Raw genomic sequence first — 13,644 nt, forward strand, 5'->3', positions numbered from 1 at the left:
GTTTTTTTTTAAGCTTCTCATTGTACAAAGTATTTGGAGTTTTATCATCCATGAATTTTGTTTGAATACTGGGTAAAATAATGGATTCTGAAATCTTTAGGATAAACCATTTGTCATGTGAAAGTAACAAAATTAGAGTAAGAATATTGTATCATGTTTAGCCCAAATTAGGAGTAGAATTAATTGCAATGGAATTGCAATTGTGGACTGAGTAGTATAAATGACCCCATCTAGTGCTGTGGAAAATATAATAAAATACAAAAGGTAAGAAATATTTTTTCTAGTGTATTTTAGATTGCCTAATGAGGACCTTTTAGTATATTTTATTACAATTCTAGCTTTTAAAAAACATGTTTAATTTGTTTAAATTCAACAAATCTTGAGGGATCCTCGATCAGGATGAATTAATAGCATACAGGAATGCTAGCTGGTATTTCCAAAATATAATAGTTATGATTTTTTTATTCTTCAGAACTCCAAACCATAGTAGGTTGGTCTAGCATGTCATTGCTCCCTCTGTTTTGATATTACGTTCACTTGTGTAATTAGACTGAGAAATAATTCTAAGATTAAATCCTGACAGAGTCAGGCAAGCATTCTTTTTGTAGGGTGAAACACCAAAACAAGCTTTTTTTGGTTGTATTTCAAAATGTAGTCCTAAAAGCTGCTAGTACCCCTTCCTCTGAGGTGGTTAGCTGCCTTTGCTTCTGCTAATGTAGAAAACCGTATGGAGTGAACTTTCTGAATCTGTGATTTAAGAGGAATTGGTTTTGTATCAAGGAGACATTAAATATTTAATAGGAAGAAAAGGCAAAATGAGCAGGAAAGACACAGCTTCAATTTTAGCTTACCAGACATTTAAAACCAAAAGTAAAATTTCTAAGACTTTTAGCATTTGGGGAAGAATGTAGTTTTTTGAAAGTGATAATAAATGAATCCTTTCATCAAAGGAAGCTCTTGCTGAGTTTCATAGAAATAATTAAATATATGGGTTATGAGGCTGTTAAGTGGAATGCAACAAAAAAAATTACTAGAAATCTGAATATGTACAGATAATTGGGGGTGGGAAGAAAATGCCCCATGAGCAAGTTATTCCATTGTATTTCCCTGTGACTTTCTGAAGCAGTCAACACTGTCGGTTGGATATCTTTGGGTTTTGGAATAAATATTCTCCTATGGCAGTTTCTATTGCCTAGTGTCTGCATCTCATTTGTGCGTTGTGTTTATTTAATGTAAACCACCTCAGTTTTTAGCTAAATAAATGTAAAGCTCTGTGTGGCCTTTATTAAGCAGACAGAAGTGGTCTGATTTGCTGAATTCAGTCAAACCTAAACAAGGCTGTAAAATTCTGTGTAAGATGATTCATACATGAACTTGTACCAGTTGCATTAAGCTGCTATGGTTATTTTGTCTCGGTGAAACTGATGCAGCTTTCACATTTGCATGGTATTTACATCTCTCTTGCTTCTTTTTCTGCAAGGGTTGTTTTGCCAGCATCACACTACTTGAACTTGTTTTCTTCTTTTGCTTGGAGATGTGTTTTCTAATAACCTGTTTTGAAAAGTCGATCTTCCTGAGATTGGTTTCACTCATGCAAAATGCCCAGGCTGTTTCCTGAGGAGAATCCATAATTCCTGTGTACCAGCCTAGAGCCTGATTGCTCTTACTTTTCATCGGGATAGAGGTTTGAATGGGTAAATTTTTAAGGGATCTGTATCTAGAGTAGGGTCTGTATCTAGCAGACAAAACTGTTTTGTGGTGAGGAGGTTGGGAAGGAGAGGGAACAAGCGGTGGCCACGGGGAAAGCTCTCTCACATTGCCCAATGCAAAAGCCTGTACCTCTGCTTTTGTCTGAGCATGCTTTAAACTCTCAAGATAATTCATCTAAACATCATTTTTACGTTCTGGAAATAAAACCTCCCATCCATAGTTCATGAGGACAAAAGAATTTCCCACTTTGTTTAAATATACAATCAGTATATGTAGACCTCTGTTTTAAAATGATTGGTAAATCCTGTCCATTTCCAGACTAGGTGATGACTGCCAAGTATTTTAAACTTGGACGCTTAGGGTTTTTGCTACCTAAAATACCACATTCACAATTATCCATAGGTCACTCATTCCCATGGAATGAGAGTTTCTGTAAGATGTGCTTAATTGCTTTTAAATGACTAGCACTATAATTTTGTATTTTGAGAGAAGTCGTCAGCATTGTTGCTTCATCAGATTATTAATAAATGGTGGTTCTTGTTATGATTCTAATGCTGTCTTGTACTCATAAAAGATAGTCACATTTAGTCAGAACTGACTAACCTATTTAAGTTAAAATTCTCTTGAAAGCATTACATTTCAGTCTGCGTCACAACGTTCTTTAGGCACTTAAATAACTTCAGTCTGTTTTTGGAATACCAGAGTTTCTGAGTTGCCCGAACTATTAATGGATTTGGTTACTTTTTATTGCCTTTGGTTACCTTTTATAGCCTTATTGCTTTATTGTTTCCTATGTTTGTGAGAAACAACAAAATGTTGGATTTAATATGTTTTGGTATCGGAAGCATGCTGCTGAAACAAACATTCAAAAAAGGTATGGTTGCTTTGGACTCATTGCTCTGGTATGACATCATATTCTTGTCTTCGCATTCATTTAAATGAACAGGATTCTCCATACTGTTTATCAGTACATCCAGTACTGTTGGATGATGGAGTCATACAGTACTTGAGACTGGAAGTTACTTCTGGTTGTTGGTCTGGTCAAAAGCAGATCCCATTAGATCAAGTCATGAGGGGCTTAATAAATTCTTAAATAAGCTGTTTGAAATGCTGAATATATAACTAATATCTCTAAACAAAATGTATAAGTGAAAACTAACCAATTTTGGCTAATAATTTCCTAAAATAAGTTATGAGTCTGGTTTGAATATTGTAATTGAAAAAAGATAACTGTGTTCTTGCTTCTATTCCTCTGTTCCAAGTTAGAGCAGTGTTGCAGTAGAGTTTGTATATGAGTAGTCCTGAGGCACACCTAAGATTCTTGGCTTTAGGGGGAGAAAAGAAAATCTTAAAAGCCCTAGAATTTTGTAGTCAAAGTGACCTTCACTCTTTAAATAGTGATAGCATTAGAACAGGTAAACACTTGAAGCTCTGGTACCCAGTATCCAGCAGTGACACTTGTGGGTATACACAGTGATGAGAACTGCTGGAGTGCTGCTTCCCTGCTCTCAGCCACAGGTTACTGGGAGCTGTGAAGAAATTTTCTGAGCCAGACTTCGTATCTTTATGTTTGATAACCCATGAATAGATTTACTGCAACTATTACTAAAATAGTTTCAAGGGTAATACATCTATTTAATTACTGTGTATTAGTCACACAGACTGGTTTTGATGATCAAATGATCCCTGTTGGGAAAGACAAAAACATTTAATATCTTTGAATGTTTGCTTAACCATAGAGACGTGATCCTCTCTCAAAGGGGACTGACATTGGGAAGGAACAGCCTGGAACTAATAACTTGTTGTGTTTTTTATAGTCACAGCCTTCCTCCTATGAAATTCTAAAGCAGATGGTTGTTCCTTTTTCTTATTTTCTTTGCAGGGCCTACTTATAGATGTCTTGTAAGAACATGGGTATTTAATATTTATGCAATATCTACATGTGCACTGCTACTATTTGCCATCTACATAATTTTAGTCTTCCATCTTGCTTGACAAACGGTGTCTGGGCTCTTTATTTTTACTGTGTGGTTAATAGAGGTCTTTCCATCAAAAAAGTACATAATGCTGCTGCTGTTTTTTCTTACTGGTGTGCCCCTTAAATGTCATCAAGTTTACAAAGCTGAGGACCTGAACAAGTGATTTATTCAGTTTTAAAGAAAATAGCTTGGAGCTTCTATCATGTTTAGCCCCTCTCACTAGGCTTAGAAAAAGTTTGAACTGATTTGATCCTATGAGACTGAGACGTGAGCTTTGACAGAAACAGTGTGGAAATGCCATGCTCTGCTATGTTTCTTTATAGCTGAAGCAGCTTCTTTTTCTTGCAGTAAATGGAATTCTGTTGCACCAGCAGATTATTAGCATTGGTCCTGTGGTAGCAAACTTGTATTTCCTCTCTCTATCCTACAGATGCAAAATAAAAGATATTTTTGTCTTTCAACTAGCTTTACCTGTAGATTGACAGGAGTGAAATGTATGTTGCTAAAGAGTATGGGGAAGGGAAACCAATCCAGAAAAACCCAAACAAACCAAAACCTCCTACTTTTTCCTGGGGGTTTATTAAATGAACATGATCAAGAGCTGTGTATGACTGCAAAAACCACAGTGATGACAAATGAGACACATTGTTAGAAAGAAACCAGTGACTATTGCCATGTACAATGGATAAACTGATTTAAAACTGATCTGGTAGGAAAGTTTGTTTTCACTGAAATGTGATACAGCCTCATGGGTGGTTGCTGTAGCTTATAGATACCTGTAGCTCTTTGTCTGCTTTTTTTGCTGTTATTTATGGAATGTTTGTGTCTAAATAAAGCATAAATCTTATTACAATATCATAGTTACTTAGCTGAGTACTGCAGTAATAATTTTTGACTCTGTAACCTTAACTGCTAATGGAAGTTGTAAAAATCATATTTATGTATTCAGAGAAAAAGCACAGCATTTAAATCCTATGTTGTCCATTTTTGTGTTTATTAAGCACTTGCTTAAGCTGCATTTTTTAATGTAAATTTATAAAAATGATGTTGATAGATGAAGACTGTCCACAGTTCATCTATAGTGAATAGCTTTGTTCTCCTGGAGTACCAGGGAATCTATGAGCTTCTAAAGATCAGTGTTCTCTTCATAAGGGACTAGGCACTCAATCACCAACTATACTGGTCAACTGGTCAGGTATATCTGACAGAGGAGAATAGAATGAACTGCTGGTGGTACAGCAGAAAACAGAGGTTAGTGGGATGCTACAAGCTCTCTTTAGGCTCACTGTTAAGCCTAACAAATATTTACCTGTGAACACAGGTGCTATTCCACCTTATCTGCCCACTGCTGGGCTAGGATCAAAAGTCTGAAGTTAGGTAGGGTTCTGACATCTTTACTCCTATGGCTTCTAACAATTATCGGAACAAAGTGTAAGCAGCTGAGCAGTAGAATGTGTAAGTCACCTTCACCAGCTCACACAGTATAACTTTCATTGCCCCTCAAATCTGAAAACCCTAGCAATGAGATGATTTTAAAACACTTTTTTTGCAATCTGAAATAAATTGTCTTCTATATACTGCTGGAGAGGGTCTTATTTGCTTTCCAAGTTATTCCCTCATCTTGACTTACATATAATTTCAAAGTCTGTATAAACTTCTGTAGCATCAGATGCGCTGGAAATGCGGTAAAAAAATCTGCAACATAGGATGGAGTGATTCTGTAATAGGCTGAGAAGACAATTTTTTTAGAAGCAGCGTTTTGAACTTGCAGCTAGGGTGTGTTGTGGCCATTTTAAACATAATGCATTTTAATATGAGATAGAATTCAGTAGGGTATTTTTATAGGTAATAACTCTGTAATTTCAAATTAGACCAAATGTGAATGCAGCTTGCCAAGTTTGTGCTTACATACCTATAAGTAATACTTTGTTTATTCTGATGATCTGGGCAGCATGGGGTGATATTTAACTGCATAAACCTTACTTTAAAAGTACTTCTACCTGAAGATTGTTTGAATGTGTGGGGTAGTCGTTTCTGTGATTCCCTGCCACGTGAAGACTCTTAAGAGGCTGGACGGTATTTGTGTGTCTGAGCTAGAGGCAGATTTGTCTGGAAGGTGTGGGTGGTGATGGAGGCTGGTGAGTAGCCATTTGCGCTGACTTCAGCAATTTGTGAAGCTTTGCAGCATGCAGTGTGTGTGCAGCTGAGCAGGTTTATAGCTTTGTGCAGGTCTGATGCTTTTGGGAAACAGATTTTCTGTGTACGTGCCATTGGGCTGTCTTGTCTGTGCTCAGTTAGCTAGATTATCTGAAAGCAGTATGTTCGCTATATGTATATACCAAGTGTGCAAAGCGTTTGATTTACTGGGCATGGGCCGTGCAGTTTATTCCCATGCATTCCACCTGGGAAATCCATCATGTGCATAGAGGAGTCTAAGCGTCAGTTCGTGTTTGTTTTCACTTAGATACGGTTTCTATTTTAAGCAGGTACTTTAATGACAGTATCATTTACCAAGAATATCCATTGAACAGAGAACATTTTATGGCATATTTTAAAGCAAGTTAATAACTTTTAAAAACATATTATAGACGTTCTTATTTATTTTTATTGGTCTGTAGGCTTGACCGAAAATTTATTTCTCTTTTCAGGCAGCTATAAATGGTGTAATACCACAAGAAAATGGCATTCTACAAAGGTAAGCACAGCAGGCTGGAGTAGCTCATACAGAGAATGGTGCTGTGTAATAGTTATATTTTTGTTCTTGAATCCTGAGAAGATGATGTAATTCTCCTACTAAAGCAGTTTCTGGAGCAAATTCAGTTCTCAGCAAAGTAGAGTTAGTATTCATTTTTTCCCATACTGATGGAGAAGCAGCTGAAACACCTATTCAAATTAACTGATTTTTATTTTGAAATAAATGGTTGTTGGGTCATTCTATTCAGGGTTTCTTTAATAAGACTGGATTTTGGTATGCTTTCTTGGAATTCAGGACTTGTTTATTTTTTCTGCAAAGATCTGAGAATTTGCAAGGCAAATCCACAGATAATTCAGGCTAAGTATTTTCTTTTTCCTTGTGCATTTATAAAGATATTGATATTATGTGCTTCTCTGTCCCCAGCCAAAAATGTTTTTCTTTTTTTTTTTTTTAAATTGAATTACAGGCAGCAGATATTGTTCAATAAAGTAAGGTTGTTCCCTTCTAAAAGTAGCTTTACTGATTTTCTTTCAGCTTCTGAATTAAATTTTGGCTTGTATAGTGATACCTGGGTATCTTGAAGTCACTGAAGCATGAGCTCCTAAGTGCTGATGAGACAACTGAAAAAGGCAAAACAGGGATCAAGCTACTAGAGAAAGATTGTAAAATAGTGTTTCAAATTGTGTTTAGAAAAATATACTTAGAATGTACTGTTTTGAAAAGTTTGCTTTAATGATGAAGATACATAATGTAAGTAAAGTGTTTTGAGATCTCTGTCAATAAAGTTATCATTAAATAGAGTTAGTTTTTGATTGAGGATAAAGCCTTATTTGCTCAGTAGATGTTTATTTACAGTAAGGCCTACCTAGTCCATTTATGATCAAGTATTGGTTGCGTTGAGCACTTTTTCTACCCATGTTAGTAAGTCCTGACTTCAAAGAATTTATATTTGGAACGCCAGATTGTTCAGAACCATTTGTTTAGGGGGAGGGAGCTGGGGATTGGTTATGTCTGACTTGGAAAACAAGCTGGTCCTGTGTTCACTTAGAGCTTTCTTCAACACTGATTTATTAATTTTTAGAAAATAATAGTCAAACATGCCTCAAATATGTTTTTTTTCTTTTTATTTTCTTCCAATGGAAGAGGTTTTAAAGGATGCTTAGAAGACTAAGAAGCCTTGTTTCCAGTAAGGAAACATTTTCAATTTGCAGATAAGGCTTATTTCACTGATGTGAGGCTTTTTATGATACATTAGAAGTTGCCAGTCAGATATGTAGGATGCCCTTTGGGGTGGAATCAAATAGAATTAATACAGCTGTTCTTGAAGTAAGTTAATTGATTGAAGGGGAAATCTTTTTTTTTCGTAGTTCAGTTGTGTTCAGAAAAACAAATCCAGTCATGAGAATCAAGATATTCATTGTTTCTTAGTTCTGTTAAGAAAATGGTTATAGTACTTGTTTCATAGTAGGACACTGAGTTTAAAACAATAACATATCACTCAGTATTTATATTTTTTTAAAGCCTGAAAATAAAGCTGTTTCCTGTACTCTTTAGACCCCTGAAGTGGGTCTTTGACCTTTAAGCATGAGTTTTGGAGTGTGGGTCTTTGTAGCTGGGAATCCATCCTTCTGAGCCTGTGGATGTGAGAAGTGAAGGAGCCCCTTGTTTTACAAGCATGACATGTTTTTCTTTTTCAAAAGTGGAAGGCACAATGGTGGGATTTGCATTAGCTCTGTATAACTTCTGCGCTTCTGTCATCCACATTTATGCTTTTTTACAGTTCAGGCCTCTTCTAGATGACAGATTTGATTTGCTGTAAGAAGGATTTCCATTGACAGATATCACCGTATCTGCAAAAAGGGCAAAAAGAATTTTTCGAATAAGTTCTGTTTAAGAATGGAAATGAGACAAATTACATTTCAGCATTTCCTAAGTCCTTCTTTGCTCATCTTCCATTCTTTCAGTGCATATGTTTTATTAGCTTGCATCCTCCATCATGATATCCTGTAACTGCCCAAGACTGATGATCTTCCTGATAAGAACATCTACGAGGGAAAGCTCTAGGCTTGCCCTGTAAAGTTGCTTGCCTTCCAAATTTAATTTCTGTGCATCATAAGGTTTTTTGGCCTGGAGTAATATTCCTGAAATTTCATGTTTTGTTACCTTTGTTTCTAATCCCAGTTACATGCTTCTTGTGGAGAGGCTCACTGAGGAAGATGAAGTGCTTCTGGGTAGTGAGGGTTTCCCAATTTATTCTGACCTGTAATGCTGTGTGTATCCTCGAGCCAGGTATGGAGACATCCTTATATGAATGTCCAGGAGGCTTGAAGGATTTTGAAATTAAAGGCAAGCTAGAATTCAGCATTGCATTACTGTTGTACTTTTAGGTATTTTTGCAATATATTCCTTGTTATCTTAGTTTATTTACCTTAAATGCACAGCTATTTTCATGTCTGACTTGTTTTCCACTAATTTAGTGTTGAAATATCCCAATATATGTGCAGTTTTTAAGTTATATTTCCTATTCTCATTTCCATGTGATACTAGCCCAATGATGTAGAAAGATGGTTGTTGCCATAGTGCCAATACATATATGGTCTCATATACGTTCACATATTTCCTGGAACGGGAAATAATCCTTCCTCTTGAGATAATTCTTAATTACCTAGTGAAATTTAGACTGAAATAGTAGCTTAAATGCTTATTTGTTGCCTAAGCTGTTCTACTATGGCACTTCTGAGTCACTGAAATGTTAATATTACTCATACGAAGGTTATGTTCTAATTATTAATAAAATGGTATTTTCAGATACAACAGTGTAGTTTATTCAAGAGTTGTGTGCTGTGGACCACAGCACACAATCATACCGTTCATTTTGTTTATTTAAACATGTCAAACTGTTCTGTTTAAACTTTGTTATCTGCATATCTTTTAGTGAATATGGTGCAGAGACTTCACATGGACCAGCGTATGGCCCCACAAGTCATTCTACAGCAGCTTCTTCAACTCCTTCCTCATCCTCAGCATTTCGCTATGTAGTGCCATCTAGACAAATAGTGGAAAGACAACCTCGAATGCTTGACTTCAGGGTTGAGTACAGAGACAGAAATGTGGATGTAGTACTCGAAGACAGCTCCACAGTTGGTAAGGATTTGTAAAAATAAAATGAAAACTGTTGTGGTAAAACTTCTAAAATAAAAGCAAACAAAATAGACCCAATCCCAAAAATCCAAATCTTTAAAAAAGCAAACCAAACCTCTCAAAAAAGAAAAAATCACCCAAAACCTGCAGCCTCCACAGCTACTAACCATTTTCAAATCTCTTTGCAGCTTTAAAAAAGCAAAATTTCACTAATCCATTGTAAAGGTTAGTGATCTATCAAATATATATTATTTCTTTTGAAATCTAGAACCAAAATGGAGATTACTAATTAAGTTGAGGCATGAAAATGTAATTTGGGGTAGGATTAGTGTGGATGCAATCTACGAATAAGTGGATGATCTTGGCATTTCCTTTTCAAATCTATATGGCATCTCTTTCTGTGTAGGATTATTGACAAGATTTAGAGGAGGTCTTTCCAGTTGAAGAGCATCACTGCATTTATTTTTCAGTTTTCATTTGACTCGTTTGTGCTAATTAAGGTTTCTTTTGTTTTATTATCGTAGTCCTAAAACTGATCCATTTTTTGTAACATTATGTTAGAAATATACTATTATTAGTATGCAGAGCACTTTTGTTTCTGCATTGACCAAATTGTCAGTTAACTTTTGCTCAGAACAAAGAGTATTATTTATTTTTCATTTATATTGAAGACTCTATACAGATCAAAATAAGTAACCACATGAAGAAGTAGTTGAACAAAACAATTTCAGTGCTGCAGCCTGATGTCTGTGATGAAATTTTGAAAGGGAAACTTCTGATCCTTCTTTGTCCTTTGAGCATTCGATTTGCCGTTGGCTGGTGCCACCTGGTGGTGATCAGTTTGAATTCCTGACCAGTGTTTTGTGTTCTGCACTGCACTGAGTTGCTTCCATGCAAAGCAGATATAAAAGTCTGACAAGATCAGAATTTTGCAGCCCTAGTATTTTTCTTTTTTCTTATTAAGTTCTTTCAAGAATAAATGATTCACCTGTAGGGCAGAAGCAGTCAGTGTAGAACTTGTGTCTGCTTCTTGGCATATAAAGATTGAGGGCATCCTTGTGTTTAAAGTCCTGAGAGAAGTGAGCAAGGCAAATAGAATTTCAACCTTGGACTTTAGGAAAGAAGATTTCTGGCTTTCTTGAGAATCTGCTTGTTAGGATTCCATGAGAGACTGCCTTCAGTGCAAAGGGGCCCAAGAGAGCCCGTTGATCTTAAAGGACAACCTTTTCAAGGCACAAGAACAGCTCCTGCCAACATGTGGAAAGAGGGTGAAGCATGGCAGGAGGCCAGCAGAGAAGAACAAAGAATCTATGACTAAGTTAAATGCAAAAAGAAAGTACACAGAAGGTTGAAGGTAGTGATGGGGCTTCCCAGGAGGGATGAAGAGATGTTGCCAGAGTATGCGGGCTTGGAGTCTGACCAAAGTCAGGTGGAGCTGAAACCACTGAGGAATTTGAAAGGCTTCTGTAAGTACGTCAGCGTGAAAAGAAAGGCTAACGAAAAAGTGAGCCTGCTGTTCCATAGTGATTGTGGAACTTTCTCAGATTATGGGGAAAATCTTTCTGGAAGCCCTTTCTGAGCACAGAAAAGAGGGTGATTTGGAATAGCCAGCATGGATTTGCTAAGGGCAAATTGTGCCTAGTCAGTGTTATTTGCCTTTTATGATTTGATGACGCTCTGTGGACAAGGGGAGAACAGTGGATGTCACTTTGCCTTTAGTAACACCTTTGACACAGTCTGCTGTAGTATTCTTATAGTCATGTAGTTAGGGTAAGGACTAGATAAGTAGGCTGGTAAGTGCTTGGACTGCTGGGTTTAAAGTCTGACTGGTGAACAGTTACTAGTTTAGAGACATCCCGCAGTGGTTGTCTGGGGCTGGTGTTGTGTAATATCTTTATTAAAAATCTGGTGAGCACTCTTGGCAAGTTTACAAAGAATACCAGAACAGAGAAAGTGGCTGATCTTCTGGAGGGCAGGGCTGCTATTTAGAGGGCCTAGGGCATCCTGGGGAAATGGGAGGACAGGAACCTCATGAAGCTCAAAGAGAGCAAAGTTGAAGTCCTGCATCTGGAATAGGATAACTTATGTTATCCCATCTGATAATTGCCTGAGGGCTGACAGGCTAGAATGGGTCTTTATTTAAAAAGGCATCTAGACGTGCATCAGCGGTGTTACCCTTGCAGTGAAGGAAGGTCAGCCACATCCTAGGCTGTGCCAGCAAGAGTGTAGCCAGTGCATCCAGGGAAATAATTCAGCACTTATGAGACTGTATCTGGAGTACTGCATCCAATTTTGAGGTCCCCAGTACAAGGCAGACATTGACATTCTACAGTGACTCGGGCAGAGGCCAGCAAGACAGTTGGAGGACCGGAGCACATGGCAGTGTGTGAGGAGAGGCACAGAGAACTGGATTTGTTCGGGCTTGGGAAGAGCAGGGGAGAGGTAGACACCACTATCTACGACTACCTGCTGGAAGGACAGAGAAGATGGAGGCTTCTCATGGAGAAGCAATAAACACAATTTGTAACATCAATAATTCCCATTAGATATAGGGATTTATGTATTTATGTTTTTTCAGTTGGGAGAGTGGTGAAAAGCCGGAACAGCTTGGCCAGATAAGTTGTCAAACTTCCATCCTTAGAGGTGTTCAAGAGTCAGATGGGCAAATCCTTGACTAAACTGGTTCAGTTAGACCTTTGAGCTCAGCTTGGGCTAGATTACCTCCTGAGGTACTTTCCAACCTGAAGTATTTTACAACTGTAATACCTGCAGGGAGAGGAGAGCATCAAAATGTGCCTTGGGCAGCCTGGTTTAGTGTGATATCCCTGCCCATGGCAGGGGGGTTGGAACTAGATGATCTTTAAGGTCCCTTCCAACCCAAACTATTCTGTGATTCTATGAAAACATTGAAAAAGCTGTCAGAGCATTTAAATTGTGTGAACGGCCCAATTCTTAAATCAGGATTATTGATAACAAGGTGTGAAAAATATACACCCCCTTTATTGCTGGCAAAGTCCATTGCTCCACTGCATGCATCTGCAAATGTGTGTGTCTGACTTACGCAGTGTAGAACTATTCAAATATATGTCCAAATTGTCAAATCCTCATGTGATTCTCCAATCATTTGTGCTTTGTGTGCTTTTTTTTTTCATCTGCATTTGTCCTTTACTGTTTGAAGTGTATTTTACAAGGCTAACTAGATCAAAAATAGTTTACATAGTAAATTTGTCCTTGTTCTCATTTTTTAACTCAGTACTGTTTGAAATACATCAGTAAGTGTATATATTTTATATATTTTCTTTGTTCTCTCTTTAGGAGATATCAAACATATTCTAGAAAATGAACTTCAGATTCCTGCATCTAAAATGCTGTTAAAAGGATGGAAGACTGGAGATGTAGATGATAGTGTAAGTTTTCAACTGTGTTTTCAGTTAACTGAATTCAGAGTTTCAAACTGAGCATTTGTGGGTGGGAATTACAATGCAAGAATTGTGAGTTTCAAAGAGCATTAGCTGGCTGGGGTGGCATACAAGGAACTCTTAAACTAAAACACTGAAAAAAAAAAATCAGAATAAATTTTAGTTCATGTTGGTTTTGTATCTAACATGGCCCACCTACAAAAAGGGTGTTATGAAGTTAACAGTAAGTATATCTCAAAACTGGATATTTGGTAGTATTGTAAATAACTATCAGTAATTAAACGCAATAAAACAATGCCTAAAAATTGATATTTTATATTTATAATGATTTTTCTTCCCTCAGACCGTTTTAAAAACTCTACACTTGCCAAAAAATAATAGTCTTTATGTTCTAACACCTGACCTGCCTCCTCCTTCCTCAAGTCATTCTGGGTAAGTCTTTTGGCTGTAAAATCTGCTTGTATGATTTGACTTTGTATGGTTTTCAAGAAGCCACATCTATCCTTGCAGGAATCTGTAGTGGGTAAATGCAAAGTGTTTTCACCACTGTAGTAAGTGTTGGGATGAACTGCTTCTGCACCTTGTGGTTGAAAAGGAGGTTGTGAGGTTTTTCTAAAACCTTGGTGTGGTACATGAACCACTTAGGTACATACAGAATTTTACACCTCCTGGAGACGATGACTTTTTAATTTAACAAAAA

General features: G+C 37.0%; 1 protein-coding gene across 2 annotated transcripts in view; it reads left to right on the forward strand.

Moving 5' to 3' along the window:
* The window catches only part of FAF1 (Fas associated factor 1), a 176,387-nt gene that overhangs the window by 33,027 nt on the left and 129,716 nt on the right, over window positions 1–13,644 (forward strand). For both annotated transcript variants that reach the window (XM_054072454.1, XM_054072453.1), the window contains 4 exons: window positions 6,338–6,384; window positions 9,320–9,528; window positions 12,841–12,932; window positions 13,288–13,376. In XM_054072454.1, coding sequence (XP_053928429.1) covers window positions 6,338–6,384; window positions 9,320–9,528; window positions 12,841–12,932; window positions 13,288–13,376 — 437 coding nt within the window. The remainder of the gene's footprint in view (window positions 1–6,337; window positions 6,385–9,319; window positions 9,529–12,840; window positions 12,933–13,287; window positions 13,377–13,644) is intronic.

This window comes from Cuculus canorus, chromosome 8, assembly GCF_017976375.1.
Source record: "Cuculus canorus isolate bCucCan1 chromosome 8, bCucCan1.pri, whole genome shotgun sequence".
NCBI classification, from domain to species: Eukaryota; Metazoa; Chordata; class Aves; order Cuculiformes; family Cuculidae; genus Cuculus; species Cuculus canorus.